The 13,352-nt window shown below is 41.0% G+C and overlaps 1 protein-coding gene across 4 annotated transcripts in view; it reads right to left on the bottom strand.

Moving 5' to 3' along the window:
• chchd3a (coiled-coil-helix-coiled-coil-helix domain containing 3a) overlaps positions 1 to 13,352 on the bottom strand; it is a 69,761-nt gene that overhangs the window by 54,907 nt on the left and 1,502 nt on the right. For 2 of the 4 annotated variants that reach the window (XM_069164898.1, XM_069164899.1), the window contains exons 3-4: positions 12,748 to 12,841; positions 4,274 to 4,367 (exon numbers count right to left, since the gene is read on the bottom strand). In XM_069164898.1, the coding sequence (XP_069020999.1) occupies positions 4,274 to 4,367; positions 12,748 to 12,841 (188 nt within the window). Of the gene's footprint in view, positions 1 to 4,273; positions 4,368 to 12,747; positions 13,351 to 13,352 lie in introns of those variants that run through there. The other 2 variants (XM_069164895.1, XM_069164897.1) reach the window with 1 other exon arrangement.

Below are 13,352 nucleotides of genomic sequence, written 5' to 3'. Positions count from 1 at the left end.
TGAACATTCGGGTTTTTGGGATGGTTGGAGTCAGAGTAGCTGCTACGTCGCTGGTTGATTGTTTGAGTGCATAAGGTTTTTTTTGCATGAGGATTCTTTAAATATACTTTGTATTTTGTTTTTTATGCACGTAAAGTCCTTTGTAAACTCATATTTAAAGTTCTAAATAAAGAATATTATGATGACCGTTGTGGCTTCAGATACATTTTGAAGGATGAACAACTCCTCAGACACAATTCTGGTTAAATCAGGAACTTTTTATTTTTTCAATAACATTTGTAACCCTTTTAAAATGAGCTGGGAGTGTGTGTGTGTGTGTGTGTGTGTGTGTGTGTGTGTGTGTGTGTGTGTGTGTGTGTGCCTGTGTGTGCCTGTGTGTGTGTCAGAGTATGTATTTTGTGGGATTAATAATGCTACAGGATAAAATAATCAAAATGTATAAATCCGCGGGCTACACGATCTGTCTGTGTCTGATCTTGGAGCAATAAAGAATTGAATAGACGGACTGGTTAACGGGAAGGGAAGACAGAAGCTCTGGGAGAAGGTCAGCGTTCTCACTCAAAAGTCTGACATGCAATTACATTGCACAAGCCAACACAGGCTGCTTGACTATATACTGAAATAATAGGCAGAAGTTTCCCAACAGCAACAAACATTTGAGTGTTCGAGTTGGACAGTCAAACACATGCATTCCTTGCACACAAAGTGAGAGTGAAGGGAGTGTGTGTGTGTGTGTGTGTGTGTGTGTGTGTGTGTGTGTGTGTGTGTGTGTGTGTGTGTGTGTGTGTGTGTGTGTGTGTGTGGGAGGGGGGGGAGGGGGGAGACATGACAAAGATGGAAGAAAGCAAAATGAGAAATACGGAGGGGAGATTGAGAACCAAGAACATATGGCTGAAGACATATGGGAAAAACAGAAAGGAGTATAGCTAGGTAAGACAGGAAAGGTAAAGTGGAGGAAGGCCTGAGAAAAAGAACGGGATCAAATGGTGACACGGGATGTGTGAGGCTGAGGGAGGAGAGATTGGTTGGTGGAAGAGTTCTCTTACCCTCATCCCTCCTTCTCTCTCATCCTTTTCTCTGTGCCGTTCTGCTCTGATGACTCACAGAGAAGCGGCGGAGGCAAATCTGCTCTCTGCACCCGTTCTTTGCTACAAATCAGTTTAGGCTGCACCCAAATGAACTCAGAACTCAGAGCCCTTACTTCAATCATACCAGAGCAAAACGTGTAAAGCCAGATTTCCGGAGTTCATTTATGGCCCTTTAGCAAAACAGAAGAAATACTGCCTCATCTAAACACCGCCAATCCTAAGATTCTCCAGAACTCTGCACTGTATACCTTACACAGCAATATTGCATTGGATAGCAGAGAGGAATTACTGTATATTAAGTGTGGAAATCATCTGGTTTTACACCAGGGAAGAAACGCCCAACATGCTTTAAAAGAACTGGTAGCATCGAGGGTAACTTCTACTACTTTTTACTGTCCTAGTGTTTCCAGTTTACCAGATCTCTGTTTTGTAATCTGTATTTTTGTTTTTTTGTTACTATAGCAAGATCATGATAATAAATGTCCTCCTTGTGGACATTCTAACAACAGTCAAACTGCAGTAACAATTGCTGAGGTTGAACGTGACCTTGAGACTTTGGCCTCATGCATCTTGTGTTTGTTCTTCCCTATTCACTACAGGTGCTCCCATATTCTTCCATTTGCCTGTATTCATGCTGTGCAGCAGTTTCCCTGCAGGTTTCTACAACCAGTGAGGCACCATGCAGTCTTCTATGGTCAGCTATGATACACACACACAAAATATTTGACCTCTTACTCAAATTTTTCAGCAAAACCAGTCAGTCTGCTTGCTGTGGCTTCCAACATGGCAAAGGCCACAATTACTGTCCCTTGTTTGCTTTCACCAACCAAAAACTCCCTGTGGTTACTGCCTGCACAGTGGGACGGTGAAATTCCATTGCAATTTATTTTAGTTTGACAGCCAAGATGAGAAAAAACTTTTCCAATTTATTTCTGTTAAAAGAAAGCACCTTTATCTTCCAGTAATGGAAAAGTAATAGAAAAGTGTATTTGTGTCCATAAAAGAGGATAGTGGTATGTCAGCATCTGTTAATTACACATTATATAGTCCTCGCAGACATATTTTGTTCAATGTTACTGTTACATTTTTACTTTTTGTTATTATGTGACCAACAACCTTGCATTAGAAATTTAAATGATGTGGTAAAGTGCCTCAGGCTTTAACTTCCACCGTGATTGTAGCTTACTTCACTGAATATAGACGATGAATAATAACGCAGTAGCCAAGCAGGAGCCTACATTCTTTCACACAGTATTCCTACACATTCTATTGAATTTAGAAGATTGTTATTAGAAATAACTGGAAATATGGAAATATGCTAATTCAAAAGAAAAAAATGAAGGGCCCCTTTACAAAAATGTCCAAAAAAAACCACCAGTGAAGTGAAGTAGCTGTAGTGTGTCCTGCAGAACGTACAGAAAACCCCATAGGAAATATGTTTGCAGCTTCAGACTTCGCTGGCTGCAGTTCCTATTGTCTTTACTGATTTTATAATTCATTTACATTAGGAAGTTTCAGGTGTCAGATATAACCACGTGATAAGTCACACCCTGATATCGTCAGGCTATAATTTGACAATATACGATCTGAACACATTGTTTATATCAGCTTTGCTCTACTTAAATTAAGCTTCATATGAGTTTTGTTAGGCATTCATGTTTTCTGGTTTGAGCACTGTGACATTTGGATTTCTTCCTGATGCTTCCTGGTTCCAACAGCGCTGAAGTCCACCTTTTGAGCACCCGAGAATACACCTTAATGGCTTAACCCCGTGTGATACCATCTGCCAAACTATTAACTAGGAATATGAGCACACATGCACGAATACACTCTCACACAAACAAAACAAGGAAAAGAACGTGACCAAATGAGCAAAAGAAAAAACAAACAGCAAAAGGCCACAGTAAAAAGTGATACTAATATCCATCAACGCACAAACACACACAACTGCTGGCCAGCTGATGGTAGTTAATTTACCATTCCGTGTTTTGTTAAGTCTTCTGAAGAGAAAACGCAGCACATGCCAAGCACAAACAAAAACCGAGGGCTTTGAAAGCCAACATGATTTCAGTTAATTGCAAGGAGGGCGCAATTTTGAAGCACTTACTCAGACATCAATAAGTGAACTGCAGGAAGCAGTTACATAAAAAAGAAAAAAAGAAAAAATAGACAGAAAAAAAATAATCAATAGACAAACGATTTCTCAAAACCATTCGTTAATTTCTCTCATCTTGAATGAGCCTCAAAAACGGGGCTAATCGCTAGGCTAACACTACCGCTTGAATAGAGAAAGGTTGTTTTTTTTTCTCATACCGAGCAAAGGGTGTGTTTAGTGGCTAATCATAATAGTTCTTTCAGCGGGAACTGCTGGAAATCATCCAGGCCTATTAAGGAGAGGGAGCAACACGATTATCTGACATTATGGCATGTACACCTGCTACTTTAGGGACAAAGAGAAAGGGACAGATGAGGAGACGACAGACAGGAGATGATACGAAGAAAAGAGGGAGGAGAGAGTGGAATAAACCCCATCACATGAAGAGTGTGTTTCTTCATCAGGCAGGACTAATGGATCACCCACTCAACACCCAGGAAATTATCTCAGGATAGCGCCCTTCTTTCTCAGACATGATTAATTGATCAGAGTAGAACAAGAGAAGAAAGAGGAGAGCAGAAGGAGAGGAGCGGGGGAAAAAGTGCTGATGTACTCCGGAAGAGAGGTAAATTGGAAACAGTGGGAATCGGAAAGACTGGTGCTGACCTTTTTCACTATTAATGAAAGCGGAAAATGGTCACATTTGAAAATGTCTTCGGTTCCTAATGAAAATCTGTAACAGGAATTGACACAAATGTAGTAACTCCATTCAAGCTGTCACGATCAGAAAGGAGGAAGGGAGGGGAGAGAGGGAAAGTAGAAGAGGGGTAGAGAGAAGGATAGGCAAAACACACACCATCACCAGGGACCTCAGAGATTCAGACTTTCAGCAAATCCAAGAAACTTAATTAGAATTCCAAAACACTAAGTATACGAATCAATTTACCTCTGAAACGTAAAAACAAAACAAAAAAAAATGCTTTGCAGCACCGAAAACATATTCGTGCAAGTCCATAAACAAACGTCAGCTTCACAATTCAGAGTAAAATAGGAGTGTGGATCGGTGTGTGTTTGTGTGCATGCGTCTAACCAGGCTTGCAGCTCCTGGTCTGCCTTGGCCCTCTCTTCCTCCATGCCTTTATACAGCTCATCAGTGATCTTCCTCCTCAGGGCCTCCTCATCCACTGGGGACAAAGAGGAGAAACAGAAGAAGAAGCAGAGACAGAGAAGGAGAGTTAAAGAGAGACATTTTAAGTAAACAGCTATTGTTTGCAGATGGGCAAAAGTTTGAATGGTAAGAAAAAAAAGAAAAAAACAGGTGGGTGTTTTTTCAACAAGTTTTGGAAAATCTGAATTCATCAGGAAATGTGTTGTTTTGAATGTGGCTACCATTATTCTGTGAGAAAGAGCAGTCGATGTTTTGCTGGGGAAGAGCAGTTTGTGTTTGTGTAAAAACTCAAGGTTAACACATTTATTGGTATCAGTGATGTCCAATTTGAAAACTTTTTTCACAGCACAAAACACAACATAAGCAGAAAAAGATGCTTGGGTTCATTTAAAAATGATTCTATTTGTGAGGGGGTTTTTTGTAAAGTAAAGTTTCAGTGAAGTGATGTCATTTTGGAAAACAAAGTTTTTATCGTTTACCGGCCTCTATTACATAACTTTGTGTTTGAAAAACACATTTTGGTCAAAATATCAATACCATAATTTTTGTATTTCCTAATATCTGCATCAAACACAAAAATCCAGTTCAGTGCATGTTGTCTGTATGTTAGCTGTGGGTAGCATCGTAAAACCAAGCAGCAACCTCCAGGACTGAAAAATGAACCCAGCGATTGGTGCCAAAAACTGCAGTTCATCAAATGGCCACTTGAGGCTGGCTTCAAAAGCAAGTCAATCCCCACAGATCTCCATGTTAAAAGGCTCAACTTTACTGCAGAAATAAACACGTTGAAGCCCCAAAATGAGTTTGGTCTCTGTAGCTAATGTCTTCTTTTATGAGAACCACATATGGGGTGATGATCTTCCTTTTATCTCAACTGTTTAGATTACGCTAGAGACTGAAGTTGTGGTGATTTTGCCCATTTTTGGATTAGCCGATTAAGGCCGAGTCATCCCAAGATGGCGACAACGAGGGCCACCTGGAACTGAGCTTCAAAACCACTCCTCAGGAAAGCTATGGGCGATGTCACGAAGGCTACATCCATTTTTTTTTTTTTTTTTTTTATACACAGTCAATGCATAGGACGGAAAGCTTGGCCCTCAGTGTGCCTGTATAGGTGTCAAAAGCAGCATGGACCTACAGTATTACAGCAATAAAATCACCGCACACACAAATATATTAGATACACACATACAAGGAGGTACACAAACCCTCCATCCTCTAAGGGTACCACCCCGTCTGCATATATTCATGTCAGGGACGTCATATGTGTAGGACTCCATGCCTTCACCGGTTTATCTCGGCAGGTAATTAAGCATGAAAGTAAAGATGCCAGCCGGCGACCGGTCCAAAACGTGCTCTGAACACACAAGTGCCATGCGGTGTGCTGCGACACTGCAGTGACGGAGTGGGAGAGTGCGAGTCTGTCACAATTACTCTCCCACCGCATTAGTTAGATGGGATAATCCCTATTGTCAGAGTCTATTATTACCTGGTAACATGTGGTAACAGCAGGCCACAAGAAACCTAAATCCAGCTCAATCAGATTAACACGAAAAGAAAACAAGGCCGGAAACATGCAAAGCTTTTCTGTCGTCATCAGCTTGGAGCAGTAAAACAAACACAGGTGAAGGAAGAAACACAAAATCCTAAAGCAAAATTGCCTTACACTCCAGCAATGTATTGAATTACAGTATTAACTATGTAACTTTAAAACGCTGGGGTGTTTAAAAGTTGTTCTTGTCATGATTTCACATCTGTGCCTCTTTAACTCCAACATGTGGTGTTATTTCTTAATCATGTTCTTTCAATTTTTGGAATAACTGGAAGCATTAGGCTGCCTCGCTCACTTCAATGTGAATTTTAATTTGTTCTTCAATAATATGCCCTCAGGATTTAAATTCCCATCTATCTACATGAGTTTCATTGTTCCGGCTAAGGAGAGGGTGATTGTCTAAAGGCAGAAGCCCCAAATCCAGATTTAAATACACCCGGCTAATTAAATATTTTAAATGTTGCTTGTCCCAAACCCTGTTCAACAGGGCAAACTTGTGTTTGAAACTAATTCTTAATCACGGAGTCATGTAGCATCATTTGAAATTTAGCTGAGTGGATTTCCTTGACAGGTGCAGGTTGTACTCGGCTCAATGCCTTCGATGTATTTTGTACCTTTTGAAGATTGAAATAAAGATGTATTATTTGTAACCTGTTAAATTATTAACTGAAGATAATGTTTCAAATAGTTCAGGGACACACCATTTCAAATTAGTCTGAACGTTATTATTATCAAATAATCACATCATCATTTAATCTTAAAAGCTCAATGAAATGGCTTTAAGACTGGAAAGTTAATGATACTGTTGAACTGATGAACCCGTAACACAAAGATATTACTACAGCTGATGCAAGTGATGTCAGGGATACATAAATGTCCTTTGAGTATTTCTCACCTCCTTAAGCAACTTTATCATTGCAATACTATTCATAATTTGCTCTCAAGTGACAGCCGTTAACTCAAGTCAATTAATTAAGTTAACGTAATCCTCTCTGATTTTTAGCATCTGGAGACTTTTTTTCTCTGCAGCAAACAACACGTAACAAGAACTCATAGTCTCTCTACCCGGTACTGTAAAAAAAAAAAGTAAACAAGCGTCAGGTAGTGGGAGATTCAGTACGACACGACTTCAGAAGAAACACTCCAGCAAACAGTGGTGGTGATTGACAGTTGACAATTTTGTTGCTGCATAGTATATCCTCCAAGACAGTTAGCTGCTGTCACCTCCTGTCCACAGCCAGAGAAAATAATATCCATCACGTTTGAGTGTACTCAGAAGCACCATTGATCTCACTGCAGAGGAGACTCTAATTACAACTGTTAAGAAGAGAGACGACCAGTATGAAATCCAGAGAGAAGCTGTGCAATGGGGATGTTTGTCGAGTAACAAGTAATAATGCTAAAGCTACAGCAGCTACAGCAGCTAAAAAATAAAATGCAAAAATAACGCTGAGGAAATTAGATGTCCGGAAATGTACACTTGAGTTACAAGTGAGATAACGGACCCCTGCAGATGAGACACTCAGCAATCAATATTAATATATCTCATCAATATCATATTTACTGTGATGTCAGACTAGCTGTCTACTTGGATTATCATAATATTGTCAACAAAGATGAGCAGTCACCTCTAATTCTGCATTCATGGGCTATAGATACCTCAATGACAAAGAATCCCCCCAGACATCCTGATATACACAGATTACAAGTGACCTACTCGTGTTCTTATATTAACAACGAACCAAATGAGTCATTTAAGGTGATGAACCCACAGAGATTTTTTTTCCCACCCGACTCTGCAACTGAACGTCTTCGCCGTCCTTTAGCTCACAGTTTGGGTTCTACAGCGCTCGTTTCCCAATTAAATTCACATTCAACATCATTTTCAGCGTCAGAAAGCAACTGATTTCAGTGGAATACCGTATGTATACTAATGTGTGCTGTACATAGTGGATAATATGACTGCTTAGGAGCTGAAAAACAAGTAATACATCTTTAAACGTGCCTTCAAATAAAAGGAGGCAATCATCTTATAAATATGCACGACAGTCTTGACATAAATGATGAATTCCTGCACTTAGGCATTACACTATTCCCCATGGCTAATATTTCATAATATTCTAAAAGCACCAATGGGACACCCAAGTATCACGACATTAGGTCAAAATTGTAGTAATATTACATTTAATATCACATTTCCCAAACTAGATTGGATGTGAGAAAATAATTGTCTTTTAAAGCACTATTATCATTATAAAATAGCCATACAACAGGGCAGAATGCCTTTGATGAATATCTCTCAATCTTTAGAGACGAAATCAAGTGGCAGTTTAAATCAGAGGTCAAGTCCTGTCATTATGAACTTTAAAGGTAAGGCTGCCATTTCAGCATTAGCTGCCCTTTAAAATATCGTATTCTTCCATTGAAAATATATACAGCCTCTAGTAGTGCACGATGAAAAGTGAAATTTCTAAAAGTCCTCTAAGTTCAGGCAAGCTTAAGCAACTCCTCATTTATCACAACATCCTTCCCAGCCCTGCAGAGAGAGGCTTCAGATTGCTAGTGGGCCCACAAGGTCAGCCGGAGAACAGGTTCTGATATGATAAACACTATCTGGGGTCCTTGAGGGAGGCTGGTTAGGGTCAGAGACAATTCCAGATCGACAGAGCCCGTGTCAATCCTGAGTAGGACATGTAAATGTTAAAAAGATTAAAAACTCATCATCTTTTTAGACGTGTCCCCCTCCTCTTCTTTCCCACCAATCACTAAACCCTGTGGAAAAACCCACAGAGGAGGAGGCGAGGCGGTGGAGCACAGGCTATTGGCAGTGGAGATAATAGACGAAGGCAAATTGCGTTTCTCATCAGAAGTTTCATTAACCCCAGGACCCGCGTGGAGGGCATAATCTGTAACATTACCACTTCCTCACGTTTCTACCTCGCGCTTAGCCGAGTCACCACACACCTTTCACTATGTACAAATAGGAAAAAAGAAAAAAAAAAACGAGGGAAAAGCTCCAAGAGTGAGCGTCCAGCCCCGGCAGGCAGATGTGTTTCTGATCATCCGAATTTTTCTTTTCTTCATACCATTTCCTATTAATTGAATTTCATGTTACGGAAAGGGACTTTGCTGTCCGTTTCACAAAACAAGAAAAGTTTCAAAGGAGAGAGATATCGTTGACAAGTTTCACATCTAAGTCACCCACATTTCTGCCATCGTTTTCCTTTGTCTGTCTCGTTTTCTCATTCTCTCTGCTGCACCTGGGAGACATCTTTAAGCAGGCTATTAGTCCAGAGCAGTGTGTGGGCTCTGGCATATGAATATTTATAGCACATTGGAGAAGGTGTAGGAGGTTCAACCTTGACTATGGTGTAATCAGCACACATACCGACTCAGGCCATGATTTAGAGACAGCCGACCTGCTGAGAGCCTCACTCGATACCCAACTCTCGTGGATACACATAATCAATGTCTGCCTCATTAAGGTCGTACCCTTTGAGGATTGGGCTGAACTTTGCAACATTTTTAACGAGATTCAAATTCATCACCCCTTTCTTTTTTTTATAGTTCTTAAAAAGAGCATGTTTGATCAATCGTCCAAACTGGCTTTCTTTTCCTCCATTTCATAAGACTTGGTGAGCTTGGTATCTTAAAATGGGAGGTGACCTTGGAAGGACCGCATATTCAAAACACCGCAATAATACACATTATGGCTGCATGACAAATATAAGGGCCGATGCCTGGCAGGTGTCAGCCACATACTTGCAGTGAAATGGAAACGTACTTACTGGATACTCACAATGCAGCCCGATATCACACCAAAGTGTGCAACACCCTCCTCGGTGCACAACAGAATACTGTGTCCGTTTCATGTTTTTCTTTGTCAAGACCAATGATATACCAATGTACATAGAAGTGGACGGAGCTTGACTGATGGGTGTAGTACACTCTTTGATGTGATAACAGGTCACACTATCCCACACACTGCAGATACGCTGTGCACGCAAGACCATTTATTTTTACTGGTTCTGAAAGACCTTGGCACCAGTATTTCTAGACTGAAAGGGCAAAGAAATGAGAATGAAAGAGCGCAGAAAAAAATGTATTCAAACAGATAGTTTAGGACTTCCACACATAGCCCACCACTTAAAGAGGAATTCATCAGCAGATTTGTAATCTTTCATGAACATTGTGTTTGGCTGTGGAAGCAGAAGGCTGTGTTTAATGTTAGAAAATGAAGTGAGATATGGTTGTATTTATCGTTTCATCTGAAAACTAATTAGTACAAACAACGCAGAGATTACTTTGTTCAACATGAATAAAAATGAAACTGTGGCCCCAGAGCTGTACTCAAGACTCAGAAAGTGGTTTTGTTGAAAATACATAAATACATTTCATTGATTGTCTGTCACGGTCACGACTCCACTCTGGGAAAATATAATTCTTACTCAATGCTCCCCAAAGCTGCGATGGGCACCATGGGCCACGTTGAGAATTTTAATCCATGCTGCATTCAGCCTTCACCCTCAGCCACTTCAGGGTCTCGACACCGGTTTCCTGGGTCAGCCCAACGGTATTTTAGAGCTCAATGCATTAATATTTGCATTTATGGTTATGGTTTATTTAGTTGTTCTTCAGACTAAGGGGGAGTTTTCGGGTGTTTCTCAATCTCAAGGATGCGTCCTTGGTAGGCTGCATTTCTTGAATGCTACGTCATCAAATCCCACTGAAATCAATCCCACCTTTTTACACACTGGAAATACTCATCCTACCAAGGACACATCCCCGTCTTTTCAAATCCAAAGATTTGGCCCCGTCATTCCCAGGATCCACCTGAAGGTCTCAGAGTCAGGTGATTACTTTACACCGTAAGGCTCCCGGTAATTAACCAGCCGACACCCCTCCACAAGCCATTCAGCCAGTAATCAGCGTGGAGCGCTACCATGACATTGTCCAATTGTGTTACTTATGCGCTCAAACAAAAAAGGCAAATGGCGCACATAAAAATTCAGTGTCATATCATGGAAGCCCTCTGGCCAAATAAAAGTTTAACACGTGCACGCGCACCACCTCCTCCCTTAATGAGGCCTGGAGGTTTGTTGTGTGAAACTGTGGAGGTGTCGTTTTAATCACTGGAGTCAGTGTGGCGTGGCATAAGTTGGCCTTTTTTTAATTACCTTACTGATTGAGCACAGTCAAGGATGGGGAAGCCTGCCCACATCCTGGATGCTACCCTCTGCACCCACGGCCCGTTCTGCACTGTGTAATGAACAGGTAACATTCAAATGTCCTCTGCCAAACGTGTCAAGAGATAAGGGACATGCGACCACACTGACGAGACAACGGGGCTAAAACTTTACTTTGAGAAAGAGAGAAGCGGGAATAGCGTTATCTTGTCTGTGTGTTTGAGTCAGTACATTCACATTATTTTGAACTGTCACTCAATTAACTCTTCAATACCAGTGTAATTTCCAAGGTGGGGGGGGCAGTGGAAACGAGCTGAAAACCCAATACTGACATACCTTTTCACACATTGAGAATATACTGGACAACATTAGTATTCATTTGGAGTCATTTATCTTTTCATTTGGTTTCTACTCCTCTCAGTTAAATTTTTGTTCTCCGCCAACTCTTGAGGACAATTTTTTGTTTTTTTAAGAGGCTAAAAGCTCCACTCTGCTCATCAGTTAGTTGCACACTGTCTTTGCTGCCGGCTGCTGCTGGAGAGGTAGTGGAAAGTGTACAGTTTTAACATGTGAAAACGGCTGAGTGGTACAGCCAAAAATGATACTGATATTAGTGGTGAAAATGAAACAGAACAGTAAAACCAAAACAAAGACCTGAAAGACCCTTTAAATATACTTAGAGCAGAGGGCAACTGCAGAGTCAGGTGATAATTCTCTGTGGGTTCATTGTGGTTTCCTTTGAGCGACCTCTTTCACGTACAAAAAGTCATCTTATCCACTTTAAAATTTAAAACACTGACAACTTAAATGATATTAAAAAAAAAAAAAAAAAAATTTAAATGAGGCGAAAGTAAGCATACCCTGAGTTTAGGTTCACCATTTTGAGTGTTCTTACAAACCGCAAGGAACGAAAAGGGTGATCATGACAGCTTAAGCTCCACGGTGACGAGGCAGAATGGCGGGGCGCTAATTATAGCATCAATTTATTAACATTACTACAAGAAAGAATTAATCATTTCATTAACAGTTAGGGGATGGCAATGAATCATTATATGGCCGTGGCTACAGTGAGGCCCACTTTAAAAATGAAGACTAATTACAATCTGCAGAAAAAGTTGGAGACAAAAAGCTTAAGGTGGCTTATTGTAAAGTCCCACACAATAAACATCATTAAAATTCAGTGTCGCTGGACTTAAAATAAGTTTGTGGACAGTCCAGTCCCACATAACCTTTGCCTTCTAATTAATCATGCTATTAAAGAACTATCCCAATCATTTCAGGATAAAATGAGCCATAAAAAAGAACAATTAATTTCTCCAGTTTATATAAATGAGCATTCAGTCTTGTCTTTTGCTCGAAGGAACAAGACATAAATTTGTCAAGCTGCTACTGAGGTAAAAAAAAAATCACAGCTGCACGAAGTCAGTCGAAACTATAGGCGGATATCTTAGTCAGCCTCTCTATTCCTCAACTTTGGTTAAGCTACCTTTCATCACCGGGATATTACACGGTCTCAATCAATATCATATTAGTGCAAAAGCTACCTCATAAAAAAGTTAATTAATGCACGTCTAATTTAACACAACTGCTTCCATCACCACATTCGTTGCACAGTGCGTTAGTAACACCGATTTTCAGCAGCCTCGAATAAAACTCACCTGCTGGTGGAGCAGTAGGAGTTGGGACTGGACTTGACTCAGCCACTGCCACTGGCTCAGGGGCTGGAGCAGCTGCTGCAGGTTCCACTGTGGGCTGAGGAGGAGGTGCAACTGGTTCACAAGGAGCAGTAAACTCAGGCAGGGGAGGTGCAGCAAATGGCTCGGCAGGCTGCGGGGACAGAGCTTCCCCTGAAGGATGAAGGGGTGGTAGCAAGATGCTGACAGGCTCAAAAACAGGAGGGGAAGTGAGAGGTTCTGATTCAGGGAGAAGGGGAGAGGTGATGGGTTCAATCTTGACAGAAGTAGGTATGGGTTCAGCAAAAGATGAAGAAGCAATGGGTTCAATTACTGGAGGAGCAGAAGCAATGGGTTGATTTATGGAAGGAGGGTATGGTTCAATTACAAGGGGAGGAGGAGCAAGTGAGGTGATCACTTCAACCACAGCTGGAGCAGGAGCAGGAGGTGGAGGGAGAATTACTGTCTCAACAACAGGAGGAGGAGGAGGAGGAGGAGGTGTTGCTACAGGCTCAAAAGCAGGAGCAGCAACAGCATTAGCAGCAATTGGGGGTGATGAAGATGGGACCACCATGTCAGCGATGGTGGGT

The sequence above is a fragment of the Embiotoca jacksoni genome, unplaced genomic scaffold (assembly GCF_022577435.1).
Source record: "Embiotoca jacksoni isolate LCO1_2020_lvr unplaced genomic scaffold, fEmbJac1.0.p SCAF_32, whole genome shotgun sequence".
Lineage (NCBI taxonomy): Eukaryota > Metazoa > Chordata > Actinopteri > Embiotocidae > Embiotoca > Embiotoca jacksoni.
Note: the sequence above shows the minus strand (reverse complement) of the source record. Positions and strands in the feature narration are given on the sequence as shown.